This window comes from Doryrhamphus excisus, chromosome 11, assembly GCF_030265055.1.
Source record: "Doryrhamphus excisus isolate RoL2022-K1 chromosome 11, RoL_Dexc_1.0, whole genome shotgun sequence".
NCBI lineage: Eukaryota > Metazoa > Chordata > Actinopteri > Syngnathiformes > Syngnathidae > Doryrhamphus > Doryrhamphus excisus.
This window is the reverse complement of record NC_080476.1, coordinates 14,518,671-14,536,852: the sequence shown is the minus strand read 5'-3', so window position 1 is coordinate 14,536,852 and position 18,182 is coordinate 14,518,671. Positions and strand designations below refer to the sequence as shown.

The 18,182-nt window shown below is 40.3% G+C and overlaps 2 protein-coding genes across 3 annotated transcripts in view; one reads left to right on the top strand and one right to left on the bottom strand.

Annotated features, from left to right (window-relative positions):
• Positions 1-18,182, top strand: part of LOC131137900 (4-hydroxyphenylpyruvate dioxygenase-like protein) — a 35,659-nt gene that overhangs the window by 3,155 nt on the left and 14,322 nt on the right. The window contains exons 4-5 of the mRNA XM_058086305.1: positions 2,432-2,550; positions 2,987-4,600. Of these exons, the coding sequence (XP_057942288.1) occupies positions 2,432-2,550; positions 2,987-3,158 (291 nt within the window). The 3' untranslated portion in view covers positions 3,159-4,600. The remainder of the gene's footprint in view (positions 1-2,431; positions 2,551-2,986; positions 4,601-18,182) is intronic.
• The window catches only part of spns2 (SPNS lysolipid transporter 2, sphingosine-1-phosphate), a 74,297-nt gene continuing 69,325 nt past the window's right edge, over positions 13,211-18,182 (bottom strand). For both annotated transcript variants that reach the window (XM_058086303.1, XM_058086304.1), the window contains one exon: positions 13,211-16,352. The gene's annotated coding sequence lies outside the window, so the exon portion shown is untranslated. The remainder of the gene's footprint in view (positions 16,353-18,182) is intronic.

Sequence of the window (18,182 nt, the reverse complement as noted above, 5' to 3'; positions counted from 1 at the left end):
AATTTTAAAAATTACTTAAAATATTAATTTAGATGTATTTTGATTTCTATTAATTTCTATTAGTTTACATATTTTTATTACATTTTTTAAATATGAAAAATAATTTTATTACTGGGCTGCACGGCCGTCAAGTGATTAGCGTGCGGACCTCACAGCCAGGAGACCTGAGTTCAATCCCACCCTCTGCCATCTCTGTGTGGAGTTTGCATGTTCTCCCCGTGCATGCGTGGGTTTTCTCCGGGTACTCCGGTTTCCTCCCACATTCCAAAAACATGCTAGGTTAATTAGCGACTCCAAATTGTCCATAGGTATGAATGTGAGTGTGAATGGTTGTTTGTCTATATGTGCCCTGTGATTGGCTGGCCACCAGTCCAGGGTGTACCCCGCCTCTCTCCCCCGAAGACAGCTGGGATAGGCTCCAGCACCCCCCGCAACCCTCGTGAGGATAAGCGGTAGAAAATGAATGAATTAATGAATGATCAGTTTTGATTTCAGCTACGTCGACTACCGCCTGTGTCGATTCACATATAGACTACAAAAATGGGTAATCGGTCATGTGACCCATAATTCCTGGTTGCACCCCTGCTATTGGCTATATGATATATATATATACATACAAAACCATATGGGACTGACTTTTTTGAACACACAGAAACGGAGTGTTGACATAAGATTCAGGATGTTGGCATTGCACAGAAAGGTAATGCAAACATTCATTGTTTGTTCTCAAACCTGATCAGACGTTAAAAGAAACATTCTATAAGGTTCACCATGTGTTGTCTTGCTGGAAATTATAATATCACTGCAGGGTATCATCGGCTGCACGGTGGACAAGTGACTATTTTAGAGCATTTTGACTGATTTTTCACAGGCACACAGAATATTGTGTTCTACGGCTATACACACACGGAACCTACCAACAGAAAGATTAGATTCATGTTTTTCATCAGAAAAAAAAATCAACATAGTGCGCAGGCCTCACAGCTAGGAGACCCGAGTTCAATCCCACCCTCGGCCAATCTCTGTGTGGAGTTTGCATGTTCTCCCCGTGCATGCCTGAGTTTTCTCCGGTTTTACTCCGGTTTCCTCCCACATTCCAAAAACATGCTAGGTTAATTAGCGACTCCAAATTATTCCATAGGTATGAATGTGAGTGTGAATGGTTGTTTGTCTGTATGTGCCCTGTGATTGGCTGGCCACCAGTCCAGGGTGTACAAGACAAGTGGGATAGGCTCTTGTGAGGATAAGCGGTAGAAAATGAATGAATGAATGTTAGCAATGCTATCATGAGCATGCTAGCACCTAGCATAATAATGCCTACTTGTAAAAACAGTAAAAAATGCTACTAAGTTAATATTAGCATGCTCGCAATGCTGACATGCTAACACCTAGCATGATAGTGGTGTTTATATATGTGTCTCCACATGAAAATAGCAATAGCAAACCTATGCTCCAGCATCCTCTGCGACCCTCGTGAGGATAAGCGGTAGAAAATGAATGAATGAATGTTAGCAATGCTAACATGAGCATGCTACCTGTAAAATGGGCTACTACGTTAATATTAGCATGCTCGCAAAGCTGACATGCTACCGCCTAGCATGATAGTGGTGTTTATATATGTGTCTCCCCATGAAAATAGCAAAAAAATGCTGGCATGCTAATGTTAGCATGCTAGCAATGCTAACATACTCATGTTACCATGCTAACACCTATGCGCCAGCATCCTCCGCGATGCTCGTGAGGATAAGCGGTAGAAAATGAATGAATGAATGTTAGCAATGCTAACATGAGCATGCTACCTGTAAAATGGGCTACTATGTTAATATTAGCATGCTCGCAATGCTGACATGCTAACGCCTAGCATGACAGTGGTGTTTATATATGTGTCTCCCGATGAAAATAGCAAAAAAATGCTGGCATGTTAATGTTAGCATGCTAGCAATGCTAACATACTCATGTTAGCATGCTAACACCTATGCTCCAGCATCCTCTGCGACCCTCGTGAGGATAAGCGGTAGAAAATGAATGAATGAATGTTAACAATGCTAACATGAGCATGCTACCTGTAAAATGGGCTACTACGTTAATATTAGCATGCTCGCAAAGCTGACATGCTAACGCCTAGCATGATAGCAACTGTACCTGTTGATTTGTCCTGAGGAAATATCACGACAGTAGTACTACCACATCACTACTATCAGGAGAACCAAAGTACAGAGCAGATTGAGTCACCTGCTGTGGCCCAGCACAGTGCACTATATTCGGGCACATGCTCCGAGCAGCCGGGGGAAGGCCACGGAGGTCTCTGGGAAACCTTTTGCTTTGCTGGCATTTTAGGTGGCTGATAAGCCCATGGATAATATTTATATTCCGCAAAACCAGAAATTAATAAATTGATATTTTTTTCCATCTTTCCCCTTTTGTGTGACAGAGAGAAAAACAGCAGGCGATCGTGGATGCAGGATACGACCCCCAGAAGTTGTACCAGTGTGGCATCCTTCTGGACACGGACCCGGAAGAGGACCTGCTAGCCAGCAGCCAGGCCAGAAAGTGATTCCCTGATTTATTTGATTTTCCTCACCTATTCTGTTCAGAATTGTCATGGACAGAATTTCTAGTCGTAGCCACGGCGTCGTTCGAACCCATCTCATTTGCAGATGATGGTCCTGATGGCCTCATCGGGCCGTGACCTTCAGAGTTTATTGCGGTGGTTAGCAGCTGAGCGTGAAGCTCAGGAATGAAATCAGGTCATGGTTCTCAGTCGGAAAGGGTCAGGACTGAGGTCCTGCCCCGGGTGGAGGAGTTCACGTATCTCAGGGTCTTGTTTACGAAGGAAGAAAGGTTAAAGCTTGAGGTCGATAAACGGATCGCCGCACCGTCTGGAGTAATTCGGTTGCTGTCCTCAGTCCGTCTTGGTGAAGAAAGAGCTGAGATGGAAGGATAAAGCCACTCAACCCTGAACCACCACGTTTCTTCTTCCTTCCAGATACCTCCTCCAGGTTTTCACCCAGCCCCTCTTTGAGGAGGACACCTTCTTCCTGGAGCTGATTGAACGCAGAGGGGTTATCGGCTTCGGCGACGGCAACATCCGGGCCCTGTGGGACTGTGTGCAGATGTACGTGGACAACAGGAAGGATGCTCCAGAAGCTGACCAGTGACGAGGAAGGCCATTTTAAATCTTGCGGAGATAACACGTCGAAGAATGTATCTTGCAGAGTCACATGTTAAGATATGCCTTAGTTCTTTGGCAACTACTCCAAATCTATGTGCCTTAGTTCTTTGGTAACTACGCCAAATCTATGTGCCTTAGTTCTTCAGTAACTACTCCAAATCTATGTGCCTTAGTTCTTCGGTAACTACTCCAAATCTATGTGCCTTAGTTCTTTGGTAACTACGCCAAATCTATGTGCCTTAGTTCTTCAGTAACTACTCCAAATCTATGTGCCTTAGTTCTTCAGTAACTACTCCAAATCTATGTGCCTTAGTTCTTCAGTAACTACTCAATCTATGTGCCTTAGTTCTTCAGTAACTACTCCAAATCAATGTGCCTTAGTTCTTCAGCAACTACTCCAAATCTATGTTCCTTAGTTCTTCAGTAAGTACTCTAAATATATGTGCCTTAGTTCTTCAGTAACTACTCAATCTATGTGCCTTAGTTTTTCAGTAACTACTCCAAATCTATGTGCTTTAGTTCGTCAGTAAATACTCAAAATCCATGTGCCTTAGTTCTTAAGTAACTATTCCAAATCTATGTGCCTTAGTTCTTCAGTAACTAATTTACTCATTAGTAACGTTTTGTGTACCTTCTTGTAAAATGAGAGCCACCCGGTTATTGTAAGGTTGCTAATGGTTTATGGAACACATTCATACTCAAACATAGTATGAAATATAGTATATGGAACATATTCATACTCAAACATAGTATGAAATATAGTATGAAAACATCCTCTCCAGGATGTAGTAGATTACTCCAGTAACAGTACTCCTTCAACCTGATAACGTTAAACAATATATTAATATGTTAAACAATATATAGAATATATAGAAATACAGGTTTCTTGGCCATAACTCCAAAAATATTCTAATAAGTATTACTATTGAAGCCTCCTTCACGTATTAAAGTGAGGTCTGGAATAAATCAACCAAGATAAACGAGAGACGAGCGTGTATGAATGTACAACCCCGGATGTACTTATCGATGTATTTATTTATTCTTTAGTATATGCTTATCACACTCGGCAAGACAGGCTGGTATCTTGGTTTGTTTTTTCCTCTTTGGGGGCGTGGCCACAGGTGGGTGTGTGTGCTTACACACACGGAAGCGATTAAATGGCGCGCACGTGCGGAGAGAGGAAATGATGTGATGTTTGTTGACTGTTTTGCCCCGTTCCATACACTCCATAATCCGCATATGCATAATATTTTCTGTCGTGCCGATTGTAATAAACCCCCTCCACACCACTGAACCTTATTCAGCGTCATCAAGACGAAGGACCCATTCCGACCCCCTCAGCGGCTAAAATGTACAAGCAGGCCGCCATTAAGTCCACTATCCACGGCAGCTAAGCCCCGCCACCACCGTGAGCTCACCTGGAAACAGGTAGGCCAGCTGTTTGGTAGACGAAATGTTATAAATTGAGCGCTTTACATTCTGGTGTGACTAATTTGTGGCTCGGCCGCTGCGCTGACGTTTTGCTTGTTGACGCTTTGGTCTTTCAGTGTAAAACATGGAGACATGATGACGTCATATTGTTGTGTAAAAAAAAGCCGCTGACCTGCACATGCGTTAATACCGCTTTTCCCTGAAGTTGAATTGGAAAAGCAAAACAATGCTTCACAACAGTGCTGCATTCAAGGAACAAATCAAGGCACGGTTAAAGAAAAACTCAAACCCAATAAATAAGAATTTAAAAATGAATCGTATTGTGTTGGCATACCTAATGAAGTGCCCAGTAAGTGGGAAGTATGACTTCCAGCTGGGCGCTGAGAGGCTTGTTGTGCTGAGGTGCGATTATGACAGATGGCAGGGTCACGTTTAGCCGGCCCTGGGTCTCCTGGTGGTGTTGGTGTTGGTGGTGCAGCACCGACAGCTTCCTGACACCTCCTAAATCTGACGGGTTCCACCTGTGTTTGTGGTGCAACATGTCTGCTGGGAATCAAAGTCCTCAGCAAAGAAAGAGTCAAGTGTGGCGTGACCGGGTTTGACCCGTGTGAAAAAGTCATTCTCATGGTCTAACGAGGCTTTGGTTGGACATTGATACTTTCGACTCGACAGTGTTCGCTCTAAGCATGTCACTTTAGCAACGTTTTACAAAAATGTGCTGCAAAGCATGCTGGGAAGCCGGAAAACACCCCCAGGGACTGGAGTGATACTCTTCGCCATCTCCACAGGGGGCAGTAGGAGGTCCCAAAATGAGACCTATGCTATCCATTGGGGGGTCCAAACCTTTTCTAGCGAGGGTCACACAGCAAAAAATTGCTGCTTTTGTTTTGCTTGTAAAAACTTTTTCCCTATGATTTTCCTTTTAATATTGTGACATTAATACGTAATTTTTTCTTTAATATTTATTAATTATTCTACTAATTTTTTTCTCTTATTAGTAATTTTGTCATTAATATTTCAACATTATTCAAATAAAATATTTTTTGCTCTTATTAGTAATTAAAAAGAATATTTAAACATTATTCTACTAATTTTTTTTCTCTTATTAGTAATTTTGTCTTTAATATTTCAACATTATTCTAATAAAATATTTTTTTTCTCTTAGTAATTAAAAAAAATATTTCAACATTATTCTACTAAAATGTTTTATTCTTATTAGTAATTTTGTCTTTAATATTTCAACCTTATTGTACTAAAATATTTTTTCTCTTATTAGTAATTTTGTCTTTAATATTTCAACATTATTCTACTAAAATATTTTTTTTCTCTTATTAGTAATTTTGTCTTTAATATTTCAACATTATTCTACTAAAATATTGTTTTTCTCTTAGTAATTTTTTCTTTAACATTTCAACATTTCTAAATATTTTTTCTCTTATTAGTAATTTTGTCTTTAACATTTCAACATTATTATACAAAAATATCTTTTCTCTTATTAGTAACTTTGTCTTTAATGTTTCAACATTATTCTACTAAAATATATTTTTCTCTTATTAGTAATTTTTTCTTTAATATTTCAACATTATTCTACTAAAATATTTTTTTCTCTTAGTAAGTCTTTAATATTTCAACATTAGTCTACTAAAATATTTTTCCTCTTAGTAATTTTTTCTTTAATATTTCAACATTATTCTACTAAAATATTTTTTTTCTCTTATCGGTAATGTTTTCTTTAATATTTCAACATTATTCTACAAAAATATTTTTTTCTCTTATTAGTAATTTTGTCTTTAATATTTCAACACTAGTCTACTAAAATATGTTTTTCTCTTATTAGTAATTTAGTCTTTAATATTTCAACATTATTCTACTAAAATATTTTTTTTCTCTTATTGGTAATGTTTTCTTTAATATTTCAACATTATTCTACAAAAATATATTTTTCTCTTATTAGTAATTTTGTCTTTAATATTTCAACACTAGTCTACTAAAATATGTTTTTCTCTTATTAGTAATTTTGTATTTGATATTTCGACATTATTCTACTAAAATATTTTTTTCTCTTATTAATTTTGTCTTTAATATTTCAACATTCTACTAAAATATGTTTTTTCATTAGTAATTTTTTCTTTAATATTTCAACATTATTCGAATAAAATATTTTTTTCATTCATTCATTTTTCTCTTACTAATTATGTAATTTTTGCAGTTATTCATTTGTTTGTATTTTTAGGACGTGCCACACAGCGCTAAAAAAACAACCAATCACTGTAAGCTTGACTCGCTTGAATGTGGCCGGCGTGTGAGTAATTTCAGGCGTACTTGAAGATGAATTCTGCCCCACAGATGTAAAGTGGCTGGTGTGGGATGAAAGCGGTGATTATGTCTTCTGTGAAGTTGCAGCGAGAAAGCCAAGTGAGCGTGTGAACCGCTTCACATCCAGTTCACACTTGCCCTTTTTTTTTAGGAAAAACAAAAGCCGTCTGTAATTTCAAATGCAATTTAATTGTGCTTTGCGTTGATGTAACACACAGATATGCAGAAGTCCACTTCCTAAAACACACACACTTAACTTTACGACTGAATGTCGCTATTCTATGCTTTGATTGCTCCGATCGTGTTTATTATTCCATCCATCTTGCCATATTTTCTTAGTGGATGTCACGTTCCTCTTAATGTGACGGAAACGGCAACTGGAATGTGGTGCTCATGAACGACCAGACGTGTGAGTTCATATCCTGAGCTTTCCAAGTACAAATAAATCCCATTTTTCTTAATTCCATGTGTGAGAAGAGTACAACATTCCTGTGGTGAATGGTGTACGTTCACATTTCCCAAAATATTGACACCTGAGAGAATTCCACCAATGGGATGTTCTCCATCCCCGCGTCAGAAGTTCTTCAGTTCTTCAGTAACTACTCCAAATCAATGTGCTTCAGTTCTTCAGTAACTACTCTAAATACATGTGATTCAGTTCTTCAGTAACTACTCCAAATCTGTGTGCCTTAGTTCTTCAGTAACTACTCCAAATCTGTGTGCCTTAGTTCTTCAGTAACTACTCCAAAATCTATGTGCCTTAGTTCTTCAGTAACTACTCCAAATCAATGTGCCTTGGTTCTTCAGTAACTACTCCAAATCAATGTGCTTCAGTTCTTCAGTAACTAGTCTAAATACATGTGCCTTAGTTCTTCAGTAACTACTCCAAATCAATGTGCCTTGGTTCTTCAGTAACTACTCCAAATCAATGTGCTTCAGTTCTTCAGTAACTAGTCTAAATACATGTGCCTTAGTTCTTCAGTAACTACTATAAGTACATGCACCTTAGATCTTCAATAACTACTCCAAATCTGTGTGCCTTAGATCTTCAATAACTACTCCAAATCTGTGTGCCTTAGATCTTCAGTAACTACTCCAAATCTGTGTGCCTTAGTTCTTCAGTAACTTCTCCAAATATGTGTGCCTTAGTTCTTCGGTAACTACAAATCTGTGTGCCTTGGTTCTTCAGTAATTACGAATCTGTGTGCCTTAGTTCTTCAGTAACTACTCCAAATCTGTGTGCCTTGGTTCTTCAGTAACTACTCCAAATCTGTGTGCCTTAGTTGTTCAGTAACTACTCCAAATCTGTGTGCCTTAGTTCTTCAGTAACTACTCCAAATCTGTGTGCCTTAGTTCTTCAGTAACCACTCCAAATCTGTGTGCCTCAGCTCTCCAGTAACTACTCAAAATCTGTGTGCCTTAGTTCTTCAGTAACTACAAATCTCTGTGCTTTGGTTCTTCAGTAACTACTCCAAATATGTGTGCCTTGGTTCTTCAATAACTACTCCAAATATGTGTGCCTTGGTTCTTCAGTAACTACTCCAAATATGTGTACCTTGGTTCTTCAGCAACTACTCCAAATCTGTGTGCCTTAGGTTTTCAGGAATTACTCTAAATGTAATTACTCTAATTCAATTTCATGTTTCCCATATATATAAGTTATATATATATATATATATATATATATATATATATATATATATATATATATATATATATATATATATATATATATATATATATATATATATATATATATATATATATATATATATATATATATATATATATATATATATATATATATATATATATATATATATATAACTTATTTTTGCAAATATGCGACTTTTTTGGTTAATATTATATTTGGGATGTGGTGTGGGTCAATTAAAAATATCCTGTATGTGATTTTTTCTTTCCGAGCTGATGATTGTTTTCGGTAATTATTACTAATCATCATATTTGATAGGCTAATTTTAAGATGAATTTTCTAATGCATGTTCTAGTATTATGATCCAGTTCTAGGTGCCGGCTTGTGTTTTGTGACGTGATCCTTTGCTCCCATTCAGGCTGAGCGCTAACCATTCATGACCCGAGCCTTTGCACACCATCCAGTCATTCACAAACCTCCCTACGCCTCACGTGTGAGGTTCACCCAGGCAGATGCTGGCATGCACGCATAAAAATAGCCTTCGGGTGTTTCTTTCTGAATCGGTGAACGCTGCCACGTCTAAATATAGAAGCACCAGGCCTAAAAATAGCAACACAAGCCAACCGACATCATTCACGCTTTGCCAAGTCAAGCAAAAGCTGCTCATGTTTAATTCAGAAAAACTCTGCAATCCAGAATTCGCACTCGACGCGTAGCGGGAGAAGTCGGAGCCGAGCGGGCGCTCTTGTCCACTGACATCACGTCTTTGTTTGTACGCGTGCAAAAATCAACCCCTGACTGGCACAGTATGAATCGTAAGCCCCTGCTCAGGGGCACAACGGAAGATGAGCGTGATCATCACGACACGATGAACGGGCAATGGCGTCTTGGACTGTTGCAACCGCCACAGGCCTGACCATCACTTGCTGTTCACGTCCTCCCGAATCGCTGCCTCTGAGCCCTTGTTCAATCCACCATGAAGCGCATCTCTTATTCCACGTGACCTGACAGCGAAGAAGACGAGGAGGAGGACATGTTATGCTTCCTCTGCAGCTTCTTTAATGCACGCCGTTCAATCTATGGACAGAATGCAACGCGTCAATACGTCATTAAATGGATGTTATTATTATTATTACAAAAAAGTTATTAATCACTTGGTGAGTTGTTGCTGGCCGTGTCTTTCGGTGGGTGCCAGGTTCTCGAGGTGAGACATTCGCAGTGGAAGTGTGACTTTGGAGTGGCCATGATTCGGAAATATCACCTTCAGCCTCAAGACACATTTCTTAACCATTAGCCGACCATTCTTAGGATGCTTGACATTGTTTTATGCTTTTACATATTTACAATAACTCTTTCAAGTACAGTAGATCCCTTTTATACATTCGCCAATCACGGCTACACAAATTGGTCAAAAAGTTTTCAGCTGTCCTTGGCGATGCAGGAATAAAACCCCCACCTAAAGCATAGAATTATCCTTAAAGCAGGGGTCTCAAACATGCGGCAGGACACTAGTTTGAGGCCCCCGCCTTGACATGAAAGTATAATGTTAGTGTGGCCCGCGCAAGTTTGATATGGATGCTGTATGGTATCATGTACCCAGAAAAAATTATTACGTTTGATTAATGTTCATGTTAAAGGTTAAATAACTGTTAATAGTTATCCTCCCTATCCGTGTGGAAGTGGTAAGTTTTTTGGCTATTTAAGTTGAAAGGAAATAACTTGAAGGCTACCGTTTAGGTCGCTAGCTCTCTAGTTTGCGAGTTAGCATGTGTCTCAAGACCCTGCAGTGGCGCAATATGTTGTAAATAAAAAGAGTATAAATGTGACTATAGTCGTGTTTTGTCATGTCTACAGGGCTCTAATAATGCTTTGTTCATTTTAATCTGAAAAAAATCATTTGTCTACCCACCAACTATATGTGGTTTCTTAAGTTTTTATTATTTGCCGTTTTATTATTATTATATTTATTTATTACTGATTGATTTTCTTTATTCTTGATCTTATTTTGTGTAGAAAAATAAAAAGTAAGACATTTGAGAACAGTGGAATGTTTTATCAGAGCTTTTCTTGTAGAAAATCGGAACCAAAGCAAAGTTTATTCATTTTTCTGTTTTTAATAAATGCATTTTTTTTTTTTTTTTTGGAAAACCTTGCCCAGCCTCGCCCAGACCCTAGCTCCAGTGGCCCCCATGTAAATTAAGTTTGAGACCCCTGCCTTAAAGTGATGAAAGAATGGTTAAACCCGGTGTCAAAGTTCCGACATTTATTGCAGAAAACACTTGTGTTGCATTCTCCTAGTCCTGGTCTTTTGGGGACTTACAAAGGTTTGATTTTACTTGCAGCGCCGCAGTGCTGGACTCGGTCCGGCAAAGAACTAGTGCATTGTTCAGGTGCAGTGGGGCGAGGTCTGGTGTGTAAAAAGGGCCTGAGAGTCCCCTTGAGTGGTTTACAGATGCACTGACACATCACAGACACGACACGGCGGCTCCTGGGTGCCGTGCGAAGACGAGAAAAAAAAACACAATATTTACCTTTTGGGTTTAAGGACGAAAGGGCGCCTTTGTGCTGACGCTCATTAGAGGGCAGTGGAATTGAACATGTATGCAAATGGAACTAATGGATGTGGCTATGACAGGGCAAAGACTAAGTACACACTGCGTTTGTTCCAAAAAGGTTGGGAAGTCTTTAATTAGACGCGTGTGAAGATGACACAGCAGCCACGGGAAGCTCACAGTGGAGGATTAGTGCTTGCTTGGCGAATGACCCACAGAAACCCACACCCTTTCTCACACTCACGCTAACGTGTACCCCCAAAGTCAGGCGCTGGGATGTCAAAAACCAACACGCCTAGTCATGCGGCGGGCAGGAAACACCGGGGCGTAGGCAGGAAAAAGGGGAGGCATTCTCGCCAGCGGTGGAATTTCCATTTCCACATCAGCACTCGAAGTCACACAGGACGAAACCAGGCGGTAACGTCCCTCCCTGCCTGTGGATGTGAGGCTTCTGATCGTCGAGCGGCGTCCTCAAGCGTGAATCCAGTTTGACTTGTGACGCTTTAAGGTCCCATCTGGAGCTGGGAGATTTAATACGCTTGACCTTGTTAAAGTAACTCATACGCCCATCACAATGTCTGTTTTTGACACATACGCCCCCAAACTCCTATGCTAGCTTGACGCTCTAGTCAGATTTCTGGATCAACATTTGCGATAAAATTGCCTGAATTATTGCATTAGTTCCGTTCCAGAACACTTTGCTTCTCTCTTAAATTGCCATTGTTCACTCGCAACGCAATTCGAGGTTTAAGCCAAACCCCCATACTAGCTTGACGCTCTAGTCAGATTTCTGGATCAACATTTGCGATAAAAATTATTGCCGGAATTATTGCATTAGATTCCGTTCCAGAACCCTCCGCTTCTCTCTTCGATTGCTATTATTCGCTCGCAATGCAATTTGAGGTTTAAGCTAAACCCTCATGCTAGCTTGACGCTCTAGTCAGATTTCTGGATCAACATTTGCAATAAAATGATTGCTGGAATTATTGCATTAGTTCTGTTCCAGAACACTTTGCTTCTCTCTTCGATTGCCATTGTTCACTCGCAACACAATCCGAGGTTTAAGCCAAACCCCCATGGTAGCTTGACGCTCTAGTCAGATTTCTGGATCAACATTTGCGATAAAAATGATTGCCGGAATTAGGGCTAGCATGGTAGCTGTTAGCATTTTAGCTAATTTACTCATGTCGAAAGGCAAATACACACATGGTAAGATGTGGGGACACTATGGGACTGCCTTAACACTTTTGGGACTTGAGGCTGTCTTGCTAGGTGCTAGCATGGTAGCCGTTAGCATGTTAGCATTTTAGCTAATTTACTCATGTCTAAAGGCAACTACACACATGGTATGATGTGGGGACGCTATGGGACTGCCTTAACACTTTTGGGACTTGAGGCTGTCTTGCTAGGTGCTAGCATGGTAGCTGTTAGCATGTTAACATTTTAGCTAATTTACTCAAATATAAAGGCAAATACACACATGGTATGATGTGGGGACACTATGGGACTGCCTTAACACTTTTGGGACTTGAGGCTGTCATGCCAGGTGCTAGCATGGTAGCCGTTAGCATGTTAGCATTTTAGCTAATTTACTCATGTCTAAAGGCAACTACACACATGGTATGATGTGGGGACACTATGGGACTGCCTTAACACTTTTGGGACTTGAGGCTGTCTCGCTAGGTGCTAGCATGGTAGCCGTTAGCATGTTAGCATTTAAGCTAATTTACAAAAGCTACTTTTGGTTGCCATTTTGTTAGCAAGCGAATGGGATGCTAACCGGACGTTTTGTCAGTGAAAGAACACAACTGGACTCGGGCGGTCTATTAATAACACGGCAAGACGTGCGCCATATTGTATGCTAATCTGAAACTGTACACAAAGCGGGGAAATATTTTCAACATGAACCGAAAAACACGCCAAATCAGGCCCCACTGTGTTGCCTCGTCAGCACCCGCCCTAATCCTTCTGTTTCAGCCAATCAGATTACACCTTGCCTCCCTCCTGTTATCTGCTGTGTTTCTCTTGCTTCCGCCATTGTTGGTTTCCCCCACACGTCCCACCAAAGAGTAAGTGACACAAATGTGAGATGATTAAATACTGTAGGTTTATTTGAAATACAGATGTGTACATTTTGAATCAACCCCTGATGGGGAAAGAGGGGGCGGGGGAGCATCACAGTTCAGTTCTAGAATAATATCATTTCACACGTCTCTTCGTGCCTAAAAAAAAAAAAAAAACAACAAAACCTCAGTGTTTTCTGCTCAAACATCAGAAATAGGATAGGTTTCTGTATATACAGCATTCTTGTATGACAAGAAATAGCACATTCTCCATACATCACTTCAGTGATGATTAACATTGATTTACTGGATACAAAGAGACAATGCATATGCGAGGACTGGTGCTAGATCAGCTAAATTTGGCAAGTCAAATTCATGACCGACTCAGGTGACGTGACAATGGACACCTCCGTAGCAGAGGTGGGAAAACAACGGCTAAATTAATAAATCCCTGAACATTTAAATGTGCAAAACGGTTGAAAAAAAAAACATCGTAGAAAAGCTAGAAAAAACGAAGCATCACATTGCACTTCCTTCTGTGTGTGTGTGAACGTGACGTGACATGAGCTTACTGTTGTGTGTTTTCATTGAGATACATAAGCAAGAAAAAAACTCCAATGACATAACACCACTTATAAAAAAAAAATCCCTTTACAGAAGAGTCTTCATTATGGTATCACACAAATAAATACATTGCATCCAAAGCCATCACTTTACATTATATTACCATTGCTGCATGATATAACTATATTTATATATATATATATAGATATATCTCTAATAGAATTCATTACAAATTTGGTAGCATTAAAAACAATGAAAGGAAGTTAAGAGGAAGCTTAGTTCATTCATTCAAGAGGATGCACGTGTGTGAACTCATCAGGTTTGGTGAGCGTCATCACGCGGAGAAGCTAAAGCTAATTATCCGTCTCTCTCACACACACACACAAACACACACACACACTCAGTGTCTCTTATTCCTCAAGTCATCCGTGTATTGTATCTCCTTGCAAGCTCAAAGTGCTTTTTCCTCTCTTTTATGCACCTGTTCCAAAATTAGTGGCTTTTTAAGGTTTCCGTCAAAAATTTGGCTTCGTTTTTTTTTTTACTTGCACTTGCATGGCTTCATTGCATGTTTTTAATAGGACTTTTTTCCGCTTCCACCTCACGCACACAATAGCCGTCTTTGTGTTGGGTGAAATCTATCTTTACAAGAGTCTCGGCGACGTGAAACCAAGCATCAGAGAGAGAGAGAGAGAGAGAAAGCCAGCTCACTGATAAGGCAGTGTGGATAAAAGGTTTCCTCAAAGAAAATATTGCTGTTGATATACATCATAATTCCCCTTAATCATCCCCAAGTCACAAGAATAGGATCTCATTTACTTTTAGAAAGAAAAAAAACATATACATACTATAAATTATGAATATATATATATATATATAATCCAGTGTCCTTTTTTATTTTAGATTTCCAGATTGATCCGTCTGAAACCGGCTTTCATCCCTCACATGGAGATGACAAAAAAAAAAACTTCAGAATTTCGTCTGACGCTGATTGAAGTGCTCAAAGCTCCGATAGGATGCGCGTGAGGCTTAAACGGAAAACAAGCCGGAATGCGGACGGGAGAGCTTTAAGGCTGATTGACTGACTCGTGCACCGCAGCGCTTCGTGGCGAGAGTCATGGCTACGCCGCAAGAGACGGAGAAATCACATGGTTACATTTGTCCCTTTGTGTGTGCCGGGTGTTCAACAGCAGGTTTTGGGTTGGTTTGCAGCTTTGGTCTGTTTACAGCAGTGGTGTCCAAAGGTCAGCCTGGGGGGGGGGGCAGTGCCTTTATTTTCTTGGCCTGCGGTATATTTAACAAATATATATTTTGAAGTTTTTGTTCTGTAAAAAACATATCGCTTTTAATTGACTAGCAACATTTTCTTTTAATTTTTTTTGTACGATTGTCAATTAGAAAAAAAATCTTTCCAATTTGACTTTGTCCAAAAAAAACTATTTTAAATTAACAGAAAAAATTGTACCCACATATTTCAATTTTTTTTTTAGAACTTATAATTTTTTTAATTGACAAACAAAACGTTTTTAAAAAATCAAAATAATTGTATTATTAATTTAACAATTGTAGATTAAAAACCTTTAAAAAGTAATCCATCGTCTGGTATAATGTTTGACTTTAAAAAATAATTATTTTTAGAATATAAAGTATTTTTAAGAATATTTAGAATTTGTTTTTCTAAAAAAAAAGGCATTTGTCTCAATTTGATTGGATTGAAGAATACTTTATACTATGTCATTTCAACAATTGTTTTTTCATTGACTTTTAAAAATTATCCAGAAATAAGTAGACTTTTGTTTTTATTGGCTTTGACTTTGTCCAAAGGAGAAAAAATAGTAAAATAAATTTATAGATAACATTTAATCGTACGTATTTAGGTAGTCAGGAAATTAATTTCAATAAAAAAAAATAAAATATATTGTCCAATATTTAACCAATATGATCGGATTGAATTGGGATTGAGTATCAAAGTTGTTCTATTTTTCTATGGGCCGCCCTTGGTTAGAGAAGCTTTGGACACCCCTGGTTTACAGGCTTTACATGATGAAGTCACATTCAAGTTAATTGGGGTTGGGGGGGAGGGGGTCGGGGGGTGTTTGCAGCTTCCAAATAAAAAGCGTCTGCATTAACGAGAAAGGCCGCATCATGCATGGAAAGCTAAGTCTGTGATGATGATGATGATGACGTCAGTGCAAAGTGCGGAGGAATGTAATGACGCGATGGCACTTGGTGCAGATTGACAGCCGACGGACGGACAAGCACACAGACGAAGACGGAAAGGTCAGGTTCATGGTCAGCATTCAGTAGTATGGCATCAGGGGACGGAGGGAGTAGGAGGGGGGGGGGTCACGTCCTCCCTTGAAGGTCGACCGGATCCTCACAGACGGAGGTGAGGAGGACGCCAGACGTCGCCTTCTCACCAGCTTGGGATTTCGGAAGGCTTCTCCGGGAAGGGGCAAGACGCTCCCTCGTGTCTCGTTGGAGGCTACCCTCCACCGCTTTGCTCAAAGGTTGCTGGCGTGGGTGTGGTGTCAAAAAAATCAGCTGCTTCTTTTCTTCCGACTCCGCATTGTCGTCCATCTTGTCGGCCATGTTGACACCTGAGAGGCAGAGAAGTGGGATTGGGTGGTTAGTGTCCTCTTGACGCAAGAAATGAAATTAAATAAAATTAAATAAAATTAAATAAAATTAAATAAAATTAAATAAAATTAAATAAAATTAAATAAAATTAAATAAAATAAAATTTATTCATTCATTCATTTTCTACCGCTTTTCCCTCACGAGGGTCGCTGAAGCCTATCCCAGCAGTCTTTGGGCGAGAGGCGGGGTACACCCTGGACTGGTGGCCAGCCAATCACAGGGCACATATAGACAAACAACCATTCACACTCACATTCATACCTATGGACAATTTGGAGTCGCTAATTAACCTAGCATGTTTTTGGAATGTGGGAGGAAACCGGAGTACCCGGAGAAAACCCACGCATGCACAGGGAGAACATGCAAACTCCACACAGAGATGGCCGATGGTGGAATTGAACCCTGGTCTCCTAGCTGTGAGGTCCGCGTGCTAACCACTTGACCGCCATGCAGCCCCCGGTACTTCATGTTCCATTTTATTTGTTATTATTATTTATTTTGTTGTAAGTAACTCGATTAATACCAAAATAAATTAGATTAATTCTAAAATACTTACAAACAACCATTCACACTCATATTCATACCTATGGACAATTTGGAGTCACCAATTAACCTAGCATGTAACATGCAAACTCCACACAGAGATGGCAGAGGGTGGAATTGAACCCCGGTGTCCTCGCTGTGAGGTCTGCGCGCTAACCACTCCATCGCCGTGCCGCCCCCGCCCCAAGACAATGGTATGGAATTAATGCTCTACGGCCATCTGTCAGGACCTTCCTGATACCACCAGCCTGTGACCTAAATATTTTCCCTGCATCCATACCAACACATGTTTTGGTACAACGCCCCCCCACCCCCACCCGCCCCCCCCCCCCAGCCTGAACCTCATTCTATAGGAAAAAACCACACCACACAACCACCTCCGTGTGTGCCTTCATGTCATTTCAAATCATGCAAAATAGCCTGCATACACGATGTCACGGGTGTCCAATGTGTGGCCCGGGAGCCGTTTGTGGCCCGCCGCTGATTCTAAAAATAGAATTTAAAATGTGACCTTCGGTGGAAAAAGTTTTCCCCGTACAATTTCCTTTAAGCGCCATTTCCACCAGATGGACGTTATTTGTGCTCCTTAAGCCCATCAAATCTCCAAATAGCTACTCTCCACTCATTCCCACTCTCCGCATCTCTTCCATCTGCTGAAGGAGACAGGGAAGGTGTTGGCCCGACATCGGACAGCTACAGTGTCTTCCGGGCTTTTCCAAGGTGCCATTGTTGTGATGTCGTTACAACGGATGAGAAAAGACGGCGTTGTCTATTGTGGTTCAACTCCGGTGCCCTGAACGCAACCTACAAGTGCTGCAACAATGGGATTAGTGACATCCACAGAGTTTGGCAGAGTTCCACTTTTGGGCTCCGTCAACAGTAGATGACCCCCCCCCCCCCCCCCCCCCCGCATGTTCATGGACTTCCTAGCCATCTAATGCTATTTCTATTGTGAATAAAACGCTCGGATTTAGTGAGATTATAAAGTTCTTTGGGGGCGGCACGGTGGATAAGTGGTTAGCACGCAGACCTCAAAGCTTGGAGGACCAGGGTTCAATTTCACCCTCGGCCATCTCTGTGTGGAGTTTGCATGTTCTCCCCGTGCATGCGTGGGTTTTCTTCAGGTACTCCGGTTTCCTCCCACATTCCAAAAACATGCTAGGTTAATTAGCGACTCCAAATTGTCCATAGGTATGAATGTGAGTGTGAATGGTTGTTTGTCTATATGTGCCCTGTGATTGGCTGGC